The sequence below is a fragment of the Oncorhynchus kisutch genome, linkage group LG27 (assembly GCF_002021735.2).
Source record: "Oncorhynchus kisutch isolate 150728-3 linkage group LG27, Okis_V2, whole genome shotgun sequence".
Taxonomy (NCBI): Eukaryota; Metazoa; Chordata; class Actinopteri; order Salmoniformes; family Salmonidae; genus Oncorhynchus; species Oncorhynchus kisutch.
Window position 1 is genome coordinate 15,519,226 of NC_034200.2, and position 17,558 is coordinate 15,536,783.

At 41.6% G+C, this 17,558-nt stretch overlaps 1 protein-coding gene across 1 annotated transcript in view; it reads left to right on the plus strand.

The window, feature by feature from the left end:
- The window catches only part of klhl14 (kelch-like family member 14), a 53,120-nt gene extending 36,110 nt beyond the window's left edge, over positions 1 to 17,010 (plus strand). Inside the window, exons 4-9 of the mRNA XM_020462486.2 lie at positions 4,960 to 5,049; positions 5,224 to 5,302; positions 11,825 to 12,015; positions 12,348 to 12,506; positions 14,480 to 14,637; positions 15,627 to 17,010. Coding sequence (XP_020318075.2) covers positions 4,960 to 5,049; positions 5,224 to 5,302; positions 11,825 to 12,015; positions 12,348 to 12,506; positions 14,480 to 14,637; positions 15,627 to 15,767 — 818 coding nt within the window. The 3' untranslated portion in view covers positions 15,768 to 17,010. The remainder of the gene's footprint in view (positions 1 to 4,959; positions 5,050 to 5,223; positions 5,303 to 11,824; positions 12,016 to 12,347; positions 12,507 to 14,479; positions 14,638 to 15,626) is intronic.
- Positions 17,011 to 17,558: the final 548 nt, after the last annotated feature.

Consider the following 17,558-nt stretch of genomic DNA (forward strand, 5'->3'; position numbering starts at 1 on the left):
GGGCCTGTGGAGCGATGTTTCCCTGTGTAGACGTAGCCAGGAGAGGCAGAAATGTTGAGAGACAGAAATTCTTTGGGTTTAGTACAAAGGTTTCATTCAGACAACGATTGCATTTTCTGTGATGACATTGATAATTAGGTTTTTGTTATTGAGGGATTATGTGTTAAATGGAGCAAACTTGCGTTTGACAGAGGGGGCTGGTTCAATGTGGAATAGTCAGATTTTGTAGCTTAAAACTCATTGCGCTAAACTCAAACAGCAGCCTACAGCAGTAAAAAATCGATAATCCCCAAAGAAACGCTAAAAGGATCTGCAGTTTCTATATTTCTATGACTTATGACAGGGTGGCAGGTAGCCTGGTGGTTAGAGCATTGGGCCAGTAGCTGAAAAGTTTCTGGATCGAATCCCTTCGCTGCCAAGATAAAACATCTACCCCTGTTCTACCCCTGAGCAAGGCAGTTAACCCACTGTTCCCCGGGTGCTGAAGACATGGATGTCAATTAAGGCAGCTCCTTGCACCTTTTTGATTCAGAGGGGTTGGGTTAAATGCAGAACACACATTTCAGTTGTACAGCTGACTTTAGTTAATTACAATATGAGTGAAATAGTTTTCCTTCCCAAAAATTGTAATTAAGTATTTTAAAAAGCAGCTTTTCTGTGTTGGAATGGTGTGAGCATTAAAAATATTCACGCGAATAGACCGCTTATTGGCCAGCTCATTGTCCACAGGAGGAGGACATCATCCTGTATAAGGAAATAGCAAGCATTTTTTAAACAATCTGTTGAGATACAAGTTTGAGGTGGTTTTTTTAAGGGTTTTTCTCAAATGTATGCTTTGGCCTCAAATACGAGTATAGGATTAGTCAACAACTTTATTTGGGTATAAATTAAAATAATAATATCTTTTAAAAACAAGATTTTAACTGGACAGTTACTTTAATAGTCCATGCAAAAGGTGATACAAATTAAAATGAGAAACAGTCTGAGAGAAGCTCGCAAGAATCTAGGAAGACACCTACAGAGAAGAAACCTAGAGAGGAAGAAACCTAGAGGGGAACCGGTCTCTGAGGGGTTGGACAGTCCTCTTCTGGCTGTACCAGACAGAGATTTAAGAGTACATGTGGCGTTTCAAGACGTTCAGATGTTCATAGATGACCAGCAGAGACCAGCAACACTCAATGCTTCAAGATTCTATGTCAGTTGACTTTTCATAAGAACCCCAACACACCAATGTCTGAATAAGTTACAACAATGAATTGTTTTGAATCTTTTGGTTGATTTTGAGCTAATGTTCATATTTGATGGATTTCTAGCATTTAAACTGCAAGAGCATGCTCAGTTTATGAACATATGATTTATCAATTATCCCAGGTTTTCTTATTACGTTTCTGACTTACAGTTGAAGTCAGAAGTTTATATACACTGAGGTTGGAGTTATGAAAACTCGTTTTTCAACCACTCCACAAAATACTTGTTAACGAACTATAGTTTTGGCAAGTTGGTTAGAACATCTACTTCAAATCAAATCAAATCAAATGTTATTTGTCACATACACATGGTTAGCAGATGTTAATGCGAGTGTAGCGAAATGCTTGTGCTTCTAGTTCCCGACAATGCAGTAATAACCAACGAGTAATCTAACTAACAATTCCAAAACTACTACCTTATACACACAAGTGTAAAGGGATAAAGAATATGTACATAAAGATATGTGAATGAGTGATGGTACAGAACGGCATAGGCAAGATGCAGTAGATGGTATCGAGTACAGTATATACATATGAGATGAGAATGTAAACAAAGTGGCACAGTTTAAAGTGGCTAGTGATACATGTATTACATAAAGATGCAGTAGATGATATAGAGTGCAGTATATACGTAGACATATGAGATGAATAATGTAGGGTATGTAAACATTATATTAAGTAGCATTGTTTAAAGTGGCTAGTATTATATTTTACATCAATTCCCATTATTAAAGTGGCTGGAGTTGAGTCAGTGTGTTGGCAGCAGCCACTCAATGTTAGTGGTGGCTGTTTAACAGTCTGATGGCCTTGAGATAGAAGCTGTTTTTCAGTCTCTCGGTCCCAGCTTTGATGCACCTGTACTGACCTCGCCTTCTGGATGATAGCGGGGTGAACAGGCAGTGGCTCGGGTGGTTGTTGTTCTTGATGGTCTTTATGGCCTTCCTGTGATATCGGGTGGTGTAGGTGTCCTGGAGGGCAGGTAGTTTGCTCCCAGTGATGCGTTGTGCGGACCTCACTACCCTCTGGAGAGCCTTACGGTTGTGGGCGGAGCAGTTGCCGTACCAGGTGGTGATACAGCCCAACAGGATGCTTTTGATTGTGCATCTGTAGAAGTTTGTGAGTGCTTTTGGTGACAAGCCAAATTTCTTCAGCCTCCTGAGGTTGAAGAGGCGCTGCTGCGCCTTCTTCACGATGCTGTCTGTGTGGGTGGACCAATTCAGTTTGTCTGTGATGTGTACGCCGAGGAACTTAAAACTTACTACCCTCTCCACTGCTGTTCCATCGATGTGGATAGGGGGGTGTTCCCTCTGCTGTTTCCTGAAGTCCACAATCATCTCCTTAGTTTTGTTGACGTTGAGTGTGAGGTTATTTTCCTGACACCACACTCCGAGGGCCCTCACCTCCTCCCTGTAGGCCGTCTCGTCGTTGTTGGTAATCAAGCCTACCACTGTTGTGTCGTCCGCAAACTTGATGATTGAGTTGGAGGCGTGCGTGGCCACGCATTCGTGGGTGAACAGGGAGTACAGGAGAGGGCTCAGAACGCACCCTTGTGGGGCCCCAGTGTTGAGGATCAGTGGGGTCGAGATGTTGTTACCTACCCTCACCACCTGGGGGCGGCCCGTCAGGAAGTCCAGTACCCAGTTGCACAGGGCGGGGTCGAGACCCAGGGTCTCGAGCTTGATGACGAGTTTGGAGGGTACTATGGTGTTAAATGCTGAGCTGTAGTCGATGAACAGCATTCTCACATAGGTATTCCTCTTGTCCAGATGGGTTAGGGCAGTGTGCAGTGTGGTTGAGATTGCATCGTCTGTGGACCTATTTGGGCGGTAAGCAAATTGGAGTGGGTCTAGGGTGTCAGGTAGGGTGGAGGTGATATGGTCCTTGACTAGTCTCTCAAAGCACTTCATGATGACGGAAGTGAGTGCTACGGGGCGGTAGTCGTTTAGCTCAGTTACCTTAGCTTTCTTGGGAACAGGAACAATGGTGGCCCTATTGAAGCATGTGGGAACAGCAGACTGGGATAGGGATTGATTGAATATGTCTGTAAACACACCAGCCAGCTGGTCTGCGCATGCTCTGAGGGCGCAGCTGGGGATGCCGTCTGGGCCTGCAGCCTTGCGAGGGTTAACACGTTTAAATGTTTTACTCACCTCTACTTTGTGCATTACACGTTACAAGTAATTTTTTCAACAATTGCTTACAGACAGATTATTTCACTTATAATTCACTGTATCACAATTCCAGTGGCTCAGAAGTTTACATACACTAAGTTGACTGTGCCTTTAAACAGCTTGGAAAATTCCAGGAAAATTATGTCATAGGCTAATTGACATCATTTGGGTCAATTGGAGGTGTACCTGTGGATGTATTTCAAGGCCTACCTTCATACTCAGTGCCTCTTTGCTTGACATGATGGGAAAATCAAAATAAATCAGCCAAGACCTCAGAAAAAAAATTGTAGACCTCCACAAGTCTGGTACATACTTGGGAGCAATTTTCAAACACCTGAAGGTACCACATTCATCTGTACAAACAATAGTATGCAAGTATAAACACCATGGGACCACGCAGCAGTCATACCGCTCAGGAAGGAGACACGTTCTGTCTCCTGGAGATGAATGTACTTTGGTACGAAAAGTGCAAATCAATCCCAGAACAACAGCAAAGGACCTTGTGAAGATGCTGGAGGAAACCGGTACAAAAGTATCTATATCCACAGTAAAACAAGTCCTATATCGACATAACCTGAAATGTGGCTCAGCAAGGAAGAAGCCACTGCTCCAGAACCGCCATAAAAAAGCCAGACTACGGCACATTGGGGCAAAGATTGTACTTTTTGAAGAAATGTCCTCTGGTCTGATGAAACAAAAATAGAACTGTTTGGCCATAATGACAATCATTATGTTTGGAGGAAAAGGGGGAAGCTTGCAAGCCGACGAACACAATCCCAACCGTGAAGCACAGCATCATGTTGTGGGGGTGCTTTGCTGCAGTAGTGACTGGTACACTTCACAAAATAGATGGCATCATGAGGTAGGAAAATGATGTGGCTATATTGAAGCAACATCTCAAGACATCAGTCAGGAAGTTAAAGCTTGGTCGGAAATGGGTCTTCTAAATGGACAATGACCCCAAGCATACTTCCAAAGTTGTGGCAAAATGGCTTAAGGACAACGAAGTCAAGGTATTCGAGTGGCCATCACAAAGCCCTGACCTCAATCCTATAGAAAATGTGTGGGTAGAACAGAAAAAGCGTGTACGAGCAAGGAGGCCTAAAAACCTGACTCAGTTACATCGGCTCTGTCAGGAGGAATGGGCCAAAATTCACACAACTTATTGTGGGAAGCTTGTGGAAGGCTACCTGAAATGTTTGACCCAAGTTAAACAATTTAAAGGCAATGCTACCAAATACTAATTGAGTGTATGTAAACTTCTGATCCATTGGGAATGTGATGAAAGAAATAAAAGCTGAAAGAAATCACTCTACTATTTGTCTGACATTTCACATTCTTAAAATAAAGTGGTGATCCTAACTGACCTAAAACAGATATTTTTGGGGGATTAAATGTCAGGAATTGTGATAAACTTAGTTTAAATGTATTTGGCTAAGGTATATGTAAACTTCTGACTTCAGCTCTATGTCCTGCACCATTCTGTGTCCTTTTATAACCCGTTTCTGACATCCTCCACTATGGTGTGTTGTGTCTTCCAGTAATGCCTTACAACAGTGCCCATCACTGTGTGGTGGAGGTGGAAAACTTCATACTACTTCTGGGTGGAGAGGACCAGTGGAACCCCAATGGTAACATCACTACGGATACTACTACTAATACCAGTAGTAATACAAATTAATATATATAAATGTTTAGTATTTATATTCAGAATTTGCACTTTATTTCCCATCAACATTGTTTGATTAGATAAGTGTGGCCATATTAACTATTTATGGATCTTGATTATGTCGTGTATTTTGCAGGAAAGCACAGCACCAATCATGTCAGCCGTTATGATCCACGATTCAACAGTTGGATACAACTTCCCCCGATGCAGGAAAGGTAAGTGAATGCGAACAAGATTGACAAAGTAATGCAATACAATAGATGTGTGCATTATTGCACTGATTATTAACACTGTATGATTACAGTGTGTGTGTGTGACATTACACTTTTAAGGAGAGGAAATCTGAACTTTTCTGGAGTATAGAAAGACTTCATCCTGGGATGTTTTGAAACATTACATGGTGTCTTGTAACACCACTTTAATCAAGTGTCGTGCAACACCTTGCCAGGGACTGGGAGCATTACTGCGAAAGGCAGAAAACACTATTTTGGTGTTTCGAGTTCTGTTTAGTGCAGAATTGGATACCTTCTTTTGTGTTGGTTCCTCTCTAAAGCTCCTAAATACTATTATGCTGTTTCAAATCCTGTCTCGTGCAGAATTGGATCCCTTGTTCTGGTGTATTTTCATATTTAAAAACGATATACATGTATCGGATTATTTGACCAGTTTAACGCATTTTGGCAGGCATTGGTGATCACAGTGCTCAATCCACAGCAAGCATAGCAGGATACTGTATTTGCTTCTACCATTAGATGTTGGGTTTGTGGGAATGGGTCGTCTCATCATTGACCGTTCATCATGATCCATTACACCTCATGGCAAGCTGCTCAATACTAATATAGAAGTACCCTTTTTTTTTTAAAACATGCATACATTGTGTTACCCACAATCCTCTAAAAACCTAGCCACGTGGCAAGATATTATAAAGGAGCATTTTTATGGTGAAAATGGTCTTCCCCAAACTTGAAACTCACGTGCTGAGTATATATGCCAGTTAAAAAAACATGCGCTGTTTGCCTTAAACTGTGCATCATTCACAAGTGATAATATATCATTAATATATCATTATTGTCACCCATCAGACAACTCTTGATTTAATCTTGGCTTGTACTCAACATGTGCTCAACAATGTATGTGTGAAATTAGTTTTGATTTAGAATGGACCATTATCATGCACCTGTCTCGAAACAGGGTCAGCGAGAAAAAAAATACATGTCATCTATGCACTTAAATAGCAAATGGAGGACTCTCTTACCCGTGGTTCATTTTCATGCCAGCCAGGTAGGCTATACTCCTGCTGTAAAGCAAAGCAATGTGCTTAATATTAGGAAAGTTGATAAATAACTATAGCAGGCCTAGCTTATAGAAAGCTGATGGAATAATCCACTTTTTAGTGTTTTAGTGTTTTTTTTTTTCTTGTGCGATTGCATAGCCAAAATGGCGCCGGAAGAAATGGCAGCAGTTTTACGGGCGCCCAACCAATTGTGCTATAATTTTTTTGCGTTATTTGTAACTTATTTTGTACATAATGTTTCTGCAACCGTATCCTATGGCAAAAAAGAGCTTCTGGATATCAGGACAGCGATCACTCACCTCAGATTAGACAAAGATTTTTTCTCCAAACACCCGACAGGGCCAACATCCCCGTTATTTGCAAGAGGAAGCGACGCAGGTAAAGAGGACAAAGAGCCGGATGCCTGGTCAGGACCCAGAAAAGGCAAGTGGGAAAGCTGCCATTACCGTCAATACTACTCGCCAAGGTGCAATCATTGGACAATAAACTAGACGAGGTACGATCACGAATATCCTATCAACGGGACATCAAAAACTGTAATATCCTATGTTTCACGGAATTGTGGCTGAATGACGACATGGTTATTCAGCTAGCGGGATATTCAGCTAGCAGGATATACGCTGCACTGGCAAGATAGAACAGCACACTCCAGTAAGACGGGGGGGGGGGGGGGGGGGGGGGGCGGTCTGTGCATATTTGTAAACAGCAGCTGGTGCACGAAATCTAAGGAAGTCTCTAGATTTTGCTTGCCTGAAGTAGAGTATATTGTGATAAATTGCAGGCCAAACTACTTGCCTAGAGAGTTTTCAGCTATACTTTTCGTGGCTGTTTATTTACCACCACAGACAGATGCTGGCACTAAGACCGCACTCAGTCGACTGTATAAGGAAAAAAAGCAAACAGGAAACCCAGAGGTGGCACTCCTGGTGGCCAGAGACTTTAATGCAGGGAAACTTAAATCAGTTCTACCAAACTTCCATCAACATGTTAAATGTACAACCAGAGGGAAAACTATTCTAGATCACCTGTACTCTACACACAGAGACGCGTACAAAGCTCTCCCTCGCCCTCCATTTGGTAAATCCGACCACAACTCTATCTTCCTGATTCCTGCTTACAAGCTAAAATTAAAGCAGGAAGCACCAGTGACTCGGTCTATAAAAAAGTAGTCAGATGAAGCAGATGCAAAACTACAAGACTGTTTTGCTATCACAGACTGGAACATGTTCCGGGATTCTTCCAATGGCATTGAGGAGTACACCACATCAGTCACTGGCTTTATCAATAAGCGCATCGAGGACGTCTTCCCCACAGTGACTGTACGTACATACCCCAACCAGAAGCCATGGGTTACAGGCAACATTCGCACAAAGCTAAAGGGTAGAGCTGCCGCTTTCAAGGTGTGGGACTCTAACCCGGAAGCTTATAAGAAATCCTGCAATGCCCTGCGACGAACCATCAAACAGGCAAAGCGTCAATACAGGGCTAAAATTGAATCATACTACACTGGCTCCGATGCTCGTCTTATGTGGCAGGGCTTGCAAACTATTACAGACTACAAAGGGAAGCACAGCGGCAAGCTGCCCAATGACACGAGCCTACCAGACGAGCTAAATCACTTCTATGCTCACTTCGAGGCAAGCAACACTGAGGCATGCATGAGAGCATCAGCTGTTCCAGACGACTGTGTGATCACGCTCTCCGTAGCCAACGTGAGTAAGACCTTTAAACAGGTCAACATACACAAGGCTGCGGGGCCAGACGGATTACCAGGATGTGTGCCCCGGGCATGTGCTGAACAACTGGCAGGTATCTTCACTGATATTTTCAACATGTCCCTGATTGAGTCTGCAATACCAACATGCTTCAAGCAGACGCCCATACTCCCTGTGCCCAAGAACACAAAGGCAACCTGCCTAAATGACTACAGACCCGTAGCACTCAACGTCCGTAGCCATGAAGTGCTTGAAAGGTTGGTAATGGCTCACATCAACACCATTATCCCAGAAACGCCCAAACAGATCCACAGATGATGCAATCTCTATTGCATTCCACACTGCCCTTTCCCACCTGGACAAAAGGAACACTTATGTGAGAATGATATTCATTGACGACAGCTCAGCGTTCAACACCATAGTACCCTCAAAGCTCATCACTGAGCTAAGGATCCTGGGACTGAACACCTCCCTCCGCAACTGGATCCTGGACTTTCTGATGGCCCGCCCCCAGGTGGTGAGGGTAGATAGCAACACATCTGCCACGCTTATCCTCAACACGAGCTCCCCAGGGGTACATGCTCAATCCCCTCCTGTACTCCCTGTTCACCCACGACTGCATGGCCAGGCATGACTCCAACACCATTATTAAGTTTGCATACTACACAACAGTGGTAGGCCTGATCACCAACAACGACGAGACAGCCTTTAGGGAGGATGTTAGAAATCTGTCCGGGTCGTGCCAGAATAACAACCTATCCCTCAACGTAACCAAGACTAAGGAGATGATTGTGAACTACAGGAAAAGGAGGACCGAGCACGCCCCCCGAGCAATTAAAACATTTGGCATGGGTCCTGAGATCCTCAAAAGTTTCTACAGCTGCAACATCGAGAGCATCTTGACTGGTTGCATCACTGCCTGGTACGGCATTGCTCAGCCTCTGACCGCAAGGCACTACAGAGGGTAGTGTGTATGGCCCAGTACATCACTGGGGCTAAGCTGCCTGCCATCCAGGACCTCTACTCCAGGCGGTGTCAGAGAAAGGCCCTACAAATTGTCAAAAACCCCAGCCATCCCAGTCATAAACTGTTCTCTCTACTACCACATGGCAAGATGTACCGGAGTGCCAAGTTTAGGACAAAAAGGCTTCTCAACAGTTTTTACCCCCAAGTCATAAGACTCCTGAACAGGTAATGAAATGGCTACCTGGACTATTTGCATTGTGTGTGTCCCCAACCCCTCTTTTTACGCTGCTGCTACTCTGTTTATCATATATGCATAGTCACTTTAACTATACATTCATGTACATACTACCTCAATTGGGCCGACCAACCAGTGCTCCCGCACATTGGCTAACCGGGCTATCTGCAATGTGTCCCACACACCACCCGCCAACCCCTTTTACTATACTGCTACTCTCTGTTCATCGTATATGCATAGTCACTTTAACCATATCTACATGTACATACTTCCTCAATCAGCCCGACTAACCGGTGTCTGTATGTAGCCTCGCTACTGTATATAGCCTGTTGTTTCTTTACCTACCTATTGTTCACCAAATACTATATTTTTTGCACTATTGGTTAGAGCCTGTAAGTAAGCATTTCACTGTAAGGTCTACACCTGTTTGTATTCGGTGCACGTGACAAAGAAACTTTGATTTGATTTTGATTTGATTTTGAAATGTTGATCAACATAAGCTTATAGGTTCTTATGGAGTTTTTGATTAGATTTTCGATTACATTTGCATTGATGTCAGAGTGATTAGAGGGGCAATAGTGTGGAGTTAGCAAGTTTGATAGGCTACTAACTTGCAGAATCCTACAGTAATTACCGTGACTAAATGGTCACGTGGAATTTGACTGCTGTCACGACTGGTGATTGCCGTTGTGGTGTTAATACGGTCACCGTAACAGCCGTACACACACACACACACACATTAGTGTTAATATCGTCAACAATACCTATGATGAAAAATACTTTTCAACAAACCGTTTTTCCTGATGAAAACTAATGACAATAACGAGATGCCCTGAAAGAAGGAGAACTATTACCAATGGCTTTTCATTTTAGTTTACGAAAAGGTAACGAGATGAGAATTCCATGTGAGACTAATGGTCATTCCATTTGACATGAAACGCCTTTTCATCTGTTTTGTCCAATCATAAGCATGCATCCCTTTGCATAATATATAACGCAATCCTCTCATTGGCTGCTAAAGTCTTTCTGTTGTGTGGGCTGATTGCATTGATCTGGCTCCCCACACGCTCACAGCTCCCGGTCACTTCAATCACTCGTCTCTGTTTTGAACGGATGCACTTGTAACAAACTAACCTAAATTAGAAACAATAATGTCTTTCATCATCTTTGCTTTTTCACATCAGAAGCTCTGTTTTGCCATGTGCGCTGTTATTCATCTGTTTTGACAATAATGAGTTTTGCTGAATATTAGGACTGCAGTAATACTTCTGACATTGTTGCAAAGCTCATGTTCTCCACTTTTCAAGGACATCACTGTTATTTAACCCCTTCGATGGTTATGATGCTGAAAAAATCGGAACCTAAATTGTTTAACCTGTTGGATTTATATCCTATAGTCTATGGTAAATTATGGCTGGCATTGGTTACTAGCTAAGGTATACATGGTGATAGTGGCGCCTCTATTTGGACAAGGCTATCTGAGTGTGCACATGGTGCAAGTAAGAGCTAAGAAATGCACCAACTAATATGTGACTAAAATGACTGACTAAACCAGACTAAAATTGTCCAGCGTTTTCAGCGACTGATAATAAAATGAACGAAGGATGAAAAGAAAAATATATATATATTTGTGTTGTTACTTTTTACCCCTTTTTCTCCACAATTTCATGATATCTAATTGGTAGTTAGTCATCCCATTGCTGCAATTCCCGTACGGGTTCAGGAGAGGCGGAGGTCGAGAGCCATGCGTCCCCCGAAACACGGCCCCGTCAAGCCGCACTGCTTCTTGACACACTGCTCGCTAAACCCGGAAGCCAGCCTCACCAATGTGTCGGAGGAAACACTTTACAGCTGGCGTCCGAAGTCAGCGTACATGCCACCGGCCCGCCACTAGGAGTCGCTAGAGCGCGATGGGACAAGGACATCCCGGGCCGGCTAAACCCTCCCCTAACCCGGACGTCACTGGGCCAATTGTGCCTCATGGGTCTCCCGGTCGCGGAAGGCTGCAGATCGAAACCGGGACTATAGTGACACCTCTAGCACTGCGATGCAGTGCCTTAGACCAAAACTCAATCTAAAATAGCTGCAGAAGTTAACACTGACACACACACACCACTGGCATAGCACACACCCCCACAGTCCCTGGGGGGGCCCAATAGCTATATATATTTGTTTTTAATTACAAGAAATGTGCTTTAAAACTGCAAAATGTTACCTCACCCTTATGGCAAAATGTGTAGAATAGCAGGAAATTTGCCCTATAACAGCAGCATTTTCTCTCAGCCTCATGGCAAAATGTGTAAAATAGCATGAGATTAGCTATAAAACTGCACATTTTTCTCTCTGCCCCATGGCAACAACAAAAAAGATGTGACCCTTGCTCGAACCTTGTGGGTGGGCCCTGCAAAACTGTGCATACACACACACACTGACACACACGCGCGCGCACACGCACACGCACACACACACACTCACACACTGTCCTGCTTGTTTTAATTATGTTGTCTGGTTGACACCTCCTGCTCAGGAGAGCCAGTTTCTTCGCCTGCTGCCTGGATAAGCACCTGTATGTGATTGGCGGGAGGAACGAGTCAGGCTACCTCTCCAGTGTGGAGTCCTACAAGCTAGAGACTAACGAGTGGAACTACGTGTCCTCCCTGCCCCAGCCTTTAGCCGCACACGCTGGAGCAGTGCACAATGGGAAAATATACATCTCAGGTCAGACCTCACTCATTTTATAGAACCTTTATTTTACAAGGTTGTCCCATTTTTCCAAATACCTATTTTTCAAGGGACACCCACTGATCATCTTATTCATGAGAAATTAGTTCATGTTGGAAAATAAAAGCTGAAAAATTATTCACTCAGACACAGTCAAAATGAGAGTACAAAGTCTACTGATCTGTAGTATTGTGATGAGTGCAGGACTGCTAAATATCACCTATCAATGCATACAGACTTTCCAAAAGCAGAGTGATGTGTCCATGGATCCTGATCCTGCCATTCGCAGCTAATAGGTCTTTATGTATGTATCTGCCATACCACTATAGGAGGAGTCCACAATGGAGAGTATGTATCCTGGCTGTATTGCTACGATCCCATCATGGATGTGTGGGCCAGGAAACAGGATATGAACACAAAGAGAGCTATTCATGCCCTGGCTGGGATGAACGACCGCCTCTACGCTATCGGGGGCAACCATCTGAAAGGTAAGGACTGGCATGTCTCAGCTACTGTACTGTGCAGAATAGACTATGTGGAATACAAGATGGATTTTTTTGAATAGTTGTACTTAGGGTTGTTGAGGTGAGCATATTACAACACCGGGAGTCATGACTGTATTAAAATTCTACATGACCGTTGAGTCACGATAATCTCCTCTTATGCACTCTGGACCTGCGTGCCCTTAGTACCCAACTCGCTAACGGCCATCAGGTCGCTGATGGCTTGGTACTCAGCACTCTTATTGTCCCTCTAACCACTCTGACATCAATGCAAATACAATCGAAAATCACATCAAACACTTATCATCAAAACAGTATGTGCTTTTAAAACTCACCTCAATGTGGTTGATCAATTTGACGAAAGAAGTTCCAACAACAGGTTGAAACTGAGTGGAAAACAAAGTAGTTGTGGACGTTGTTTCAAAGCCTAACACAACGAAATGGACAGAGCTTTCTAAAGTCATTATTAATTCTAAACACCTGTAGGCATATTATGCAAATGCATAGGCCTATGAACCCAAGCCCGTAAAAAAAATATGGAATTAACATAATGCTGTTATACATTATATAGCCTACCACATATGCACGCAAGAAAAACATTTACGTGTTTTTATTTATTTAAGATATCTTTCGTACATAATTGGTTTAGCCTATACTTCAAAATTCAATCAATTCTAGTAATCGCCTTTGAATGTGTAGTGTATCATGCATACTGGATGGACTTGTTACCTTATGCTACGCTCTAAACTTTCTATCCATGAGTCTGGGAGATAATGTATAGGCCTAGGCGATGCTGTTTGTTCATTGATTGTGCAGAGTGGCTTACAGAGTTAGCCTAAAATTATAGTGAATTTCTATTTGAATAATTAATGGTAAAAACAGTAGGAGTCTATTCCATTCCAACTTTGATGTTGAAGTATAGACACCTGAGTTGCCTAACCCGTTCACAGGATTGGTTAACTTTTGAAGTTCCTAGGGTCTCTCCACCGAGTTTGGTATATCTGGTTTTAGTTTTAATGTGCCGTATTGCTGGAATAAACTCAAAATACATTTCATATTCATGTTCTGGTGTCGTTCGGGCAGTTCAGAGTATTGATTGGGGACTTGTGGAGGAATGAAACTGTTTTTCTGGGGGACGTGTGATGTTTTATTTGTGCTTCCCATGATTGTGTTTTTGTATTTTGAAGGAAACTTCCACCCAAAAAACAAGTCCCAAAATGTTTTTCTTGTCAGTGATCAAGTTTTCAAGATATGTAACTATCAAAAAAACATTCATCATACCCGTTTGATGCATTTTACATCATATGATACTTTGTTTTACATCATATGATACTTTGTTTTGCATCATATGTATAATTTCTGTATTTTGAAAGTTTTATATCTTGAAAACTTCATTGCCGGCAAGCAAAGCATTTTGGGACTGTCAACAACGGACCAATGAAACAAATACCAAGAGATCGTTTTTGGGTGGAATTTTCCTTATGTATATATTACAGTACCAGTCAAAAGTTTGGACACACCTACTCATTCAAGGGTTTTTCTTTATTTTGACTATTTTCTACATTGCAGAAAAATAGTGAAGTCATCAAAACTATGAAATAACACATATGGAATCATGTAGTGCGATAAAAGTGTGAAACAAATCAAAATACATTTTATATTTGAGATTCTTCAAAGTCGCCACCCTTTGCCTTGATGTGACACTGTGATTCTGTAGCAGCTGATGTTGTGACTTCTTACAAGGGTCTCGGGCAGGCGTTTACAGAACATTAAGGCCTGTGTGATTAATAAGTTCTTCCTCAGAGAAGGCCCGTTAGACATTTCTGTGCTGAGGCTGCAACTTGTATTAAACCAAATAGATTTTGATTGACTTTATCTGCGATCGCTCTTCTTTTTTTATTCACCTGTAAAATCCCATTTACAATCGCATGTATCATTAACTGTTATTTTGTGCTCAGGGTTCTCTCACCTGGATGTGATGCTGGTGGAGTGTTACGACCCCAAAGCAGACCAGTGGAACATCCTCCAGACGCCCATCCTGGAGGGCCGCAGTGGCCCCGGCTGTTGCATACTGGACGACAGCATCTTCCTAGTGGGCGGATACAGCTGGAGCATGGTAAAGACCCATCTCACTCTCAACTTGATATCATTCATTCACGGCAAACCTAGGTAGGTCGTTTCACAAAAAGAGTGCCTTTTGCGTCCCTTTGATATTTTAAGTAGAAATTGTGCATCAATATTGAATTTTAAAAACCTGTTATATTAAAGGGATACTTCGGAATGTTGGTAATGAGGACCTTTATCTACTTCCCTAATGTTAGCACAATGACTGGAAGTCCATGGTTATCCGCTAGCATGTTGGTAGATAGCCTTAGACTTCCAGTCATTCATTCCGCGAATGCTAGTTAGCATTGGCTTGAGAAACTACCTTTAACTTCCTTCATACTGGACACAGAGACATAAAAATGGTATCCACAAATTAATCTGGCTCTGGGGAAGTATATAAAGGGCGTCATTGCCAAAATCCCAAAGTATCCCTTTAAATTAAATTCCCTTTAATATAGACCAAATGGATAATTCAGTAAATCAGATAAATGTCCCTCCATCAACTCTGTATCAATTAAAGGGAAGTTTTCAACCCACAATCCAAAAATTCCAAGTTTCACCATCATTATAAAGCCTTAGTTATTTTGTTGCTTTGGCAAAGTCATTTTTTGAAGATTAAATTAATAACAATGTGATTAGTGATTCATTTATGTCTGTCCCTCATTTGAAGGTCAACCCTGGTATGTGAACTGAACTCTCGTTTTAATATGGTGAATTCTTTTTGTTTTTGTGGTGGTGGTGGTGGAAAACTGAGCGGGTCTGGAATAACACATCAACCCCGTTACCCATAGATAGACAGGCTAGAAATGTTTTATAAATGTCATAACATTTTTTGTGAAGGTTACATTCAATTGCCACTCACTGTTGTACATAACAAGCTTCCATTCCCTCTGTCACAAGGGGATTTATGGTTGATTTAAGAAAATCGGCAACCCTATTTCGGTCATCGCTATTATTATTATTATTATTATTATTATTATTATTATTATTATGTTGCAGGGAGCCTACAAGTCTTCCACCATATGCTACAGCCCAGAGAAGGGGACCTGGACAGAGCTAGAGGGAGAGGTGGCTGAGCCCCTAGCAGGCCCATCCTGCTCCACTGTCACACTGCCTGCCTGTCTGCCCTTCAACAAATAACACATCACTAGGTACAGAGCAGGATGAGGAGGGAAATAGGTGAGGAAGAGGATGGGGGATGGAGAAAAGGACCATCGATAAACGAACATTTGTAAACAAATTTTGTGATGAAGTACTCCAATCAGCCAATGGGATGTGTGTAAATTATTTTTTTACAGGTTTGACAAAAGAGCACTTTCGTTATTATTGCCTACTGAAGGTTTGAAAAAGTAAGTAATCATCTATTTCATGTATTTAAATCCCCATCTGTGTTGAACATTTTCCAGACAATAGTCACATTTCATGTCAGACTATTTCTTTAATCGATAGTAAGTGTTTTTGGCTTATCCTGATATAGCACGCATAGTGTTTAACTGAATTGTTATAGCTTTAAAAAATCAATTTGTATCTTGTTATTAGTAGGAGACATAAATCCAAAAACAGAATGCAGTGTTGTTAAAAAGAATAGACACTGGAAACAAACTGTCTGTCGACCAAATCACACTGAAACTGAGTTCTGGTTAATATGCTCTTTTTTCCCCAACCAAAATCATGATTCTGTGTACAGTATATTGTAAACCAGAGACTAACTAACAGTTCATCTGCAGCAAATGAATCATTCTTTAAGCTGCAAGCGAGAACAATTTTTACATTCAACATCGATTCTGACCTTTGTAAAAACGGCACTAAAAAACTAATATGGTTATTTAAGGATGTTACAATCAAATGATTATTATTCATTGCTAGCCATTGGTATACACGGGTAGCAAGTTTAACTGAGTGATAAGGTAGGTTTTATGTTTTATGTTCAATGTTACCTGTTAATGTTTAACAGAGCCTATTTCCAGAGAGCACACAATAAATTCCTCAAAAAAGGGTACATCCCATTTACGATTATGATAAAGCACAGAGTGGTCCTCAAATGCACCAATGGTGAACCTTAAAAACAGTTGTGTGTAAGAATGGTTCACAAAACTAAAAGTTGAATTGTTGTTACCTTTAGTATACTCTGTTCAGAAACATGATGAAAAGTGAATTCAACTGTCATGTCCGCGTTCTACTATTTTGTCTAAGTAAGTGTGCAAGGTCCACACTGAATATTGGTACCTGTTGAATTACATATAGATACGGTATGTTCCTTTTTTCTTGTAAATAATAGCTTGCAGTGGAACATTTTTGTGCACTCAACCTGGGATTTATTCTCAAATCCTGTTATGTCCTTTGCATTTTAGAATATGAAAATAAAAAGGAAACGTGACAATTACAACAGTCTCTGCAGCTTGTTTCAGGGACTGCAAATATCTCCAGTCAACAGACACTCACTTCACATTGAACTTCCAGTATACAAGGACATTCACAGATCCATTCAAACAAAGTAACCATTCAGACATTTCTTGAATGTAATAACTGTCAAGCAGGGTTGGGTAGGTTACTTTCTTAATGTAATCCATTACAGTCACTAGTAACCTGTCCAAGATTGTAATCAGTAATGTAACTTTCGGATTACCCAAATTTGGTAATGTAATCTGAATTCATTCTGTTACTTTTAGATTACTTTCCCTTTAAGAGGCATTAGATGAAGACAAAAATGTATGTTACCATTTGAATGACATCTATTGCAGGATAAATCAATGTTAAAGCTTATATAGCTGGCATATATGGATGTTACATTTTACCCTATGGGCTGGTTATGTAGGCTTCTTCTAACCCATTCCTTTCTATTACAGATAATAATACGATTAAATTATATCTTTACATTAAAAATCTATCAGAATTCTAGTCATTCCAATAAATGTTACACCCCTTAGGACT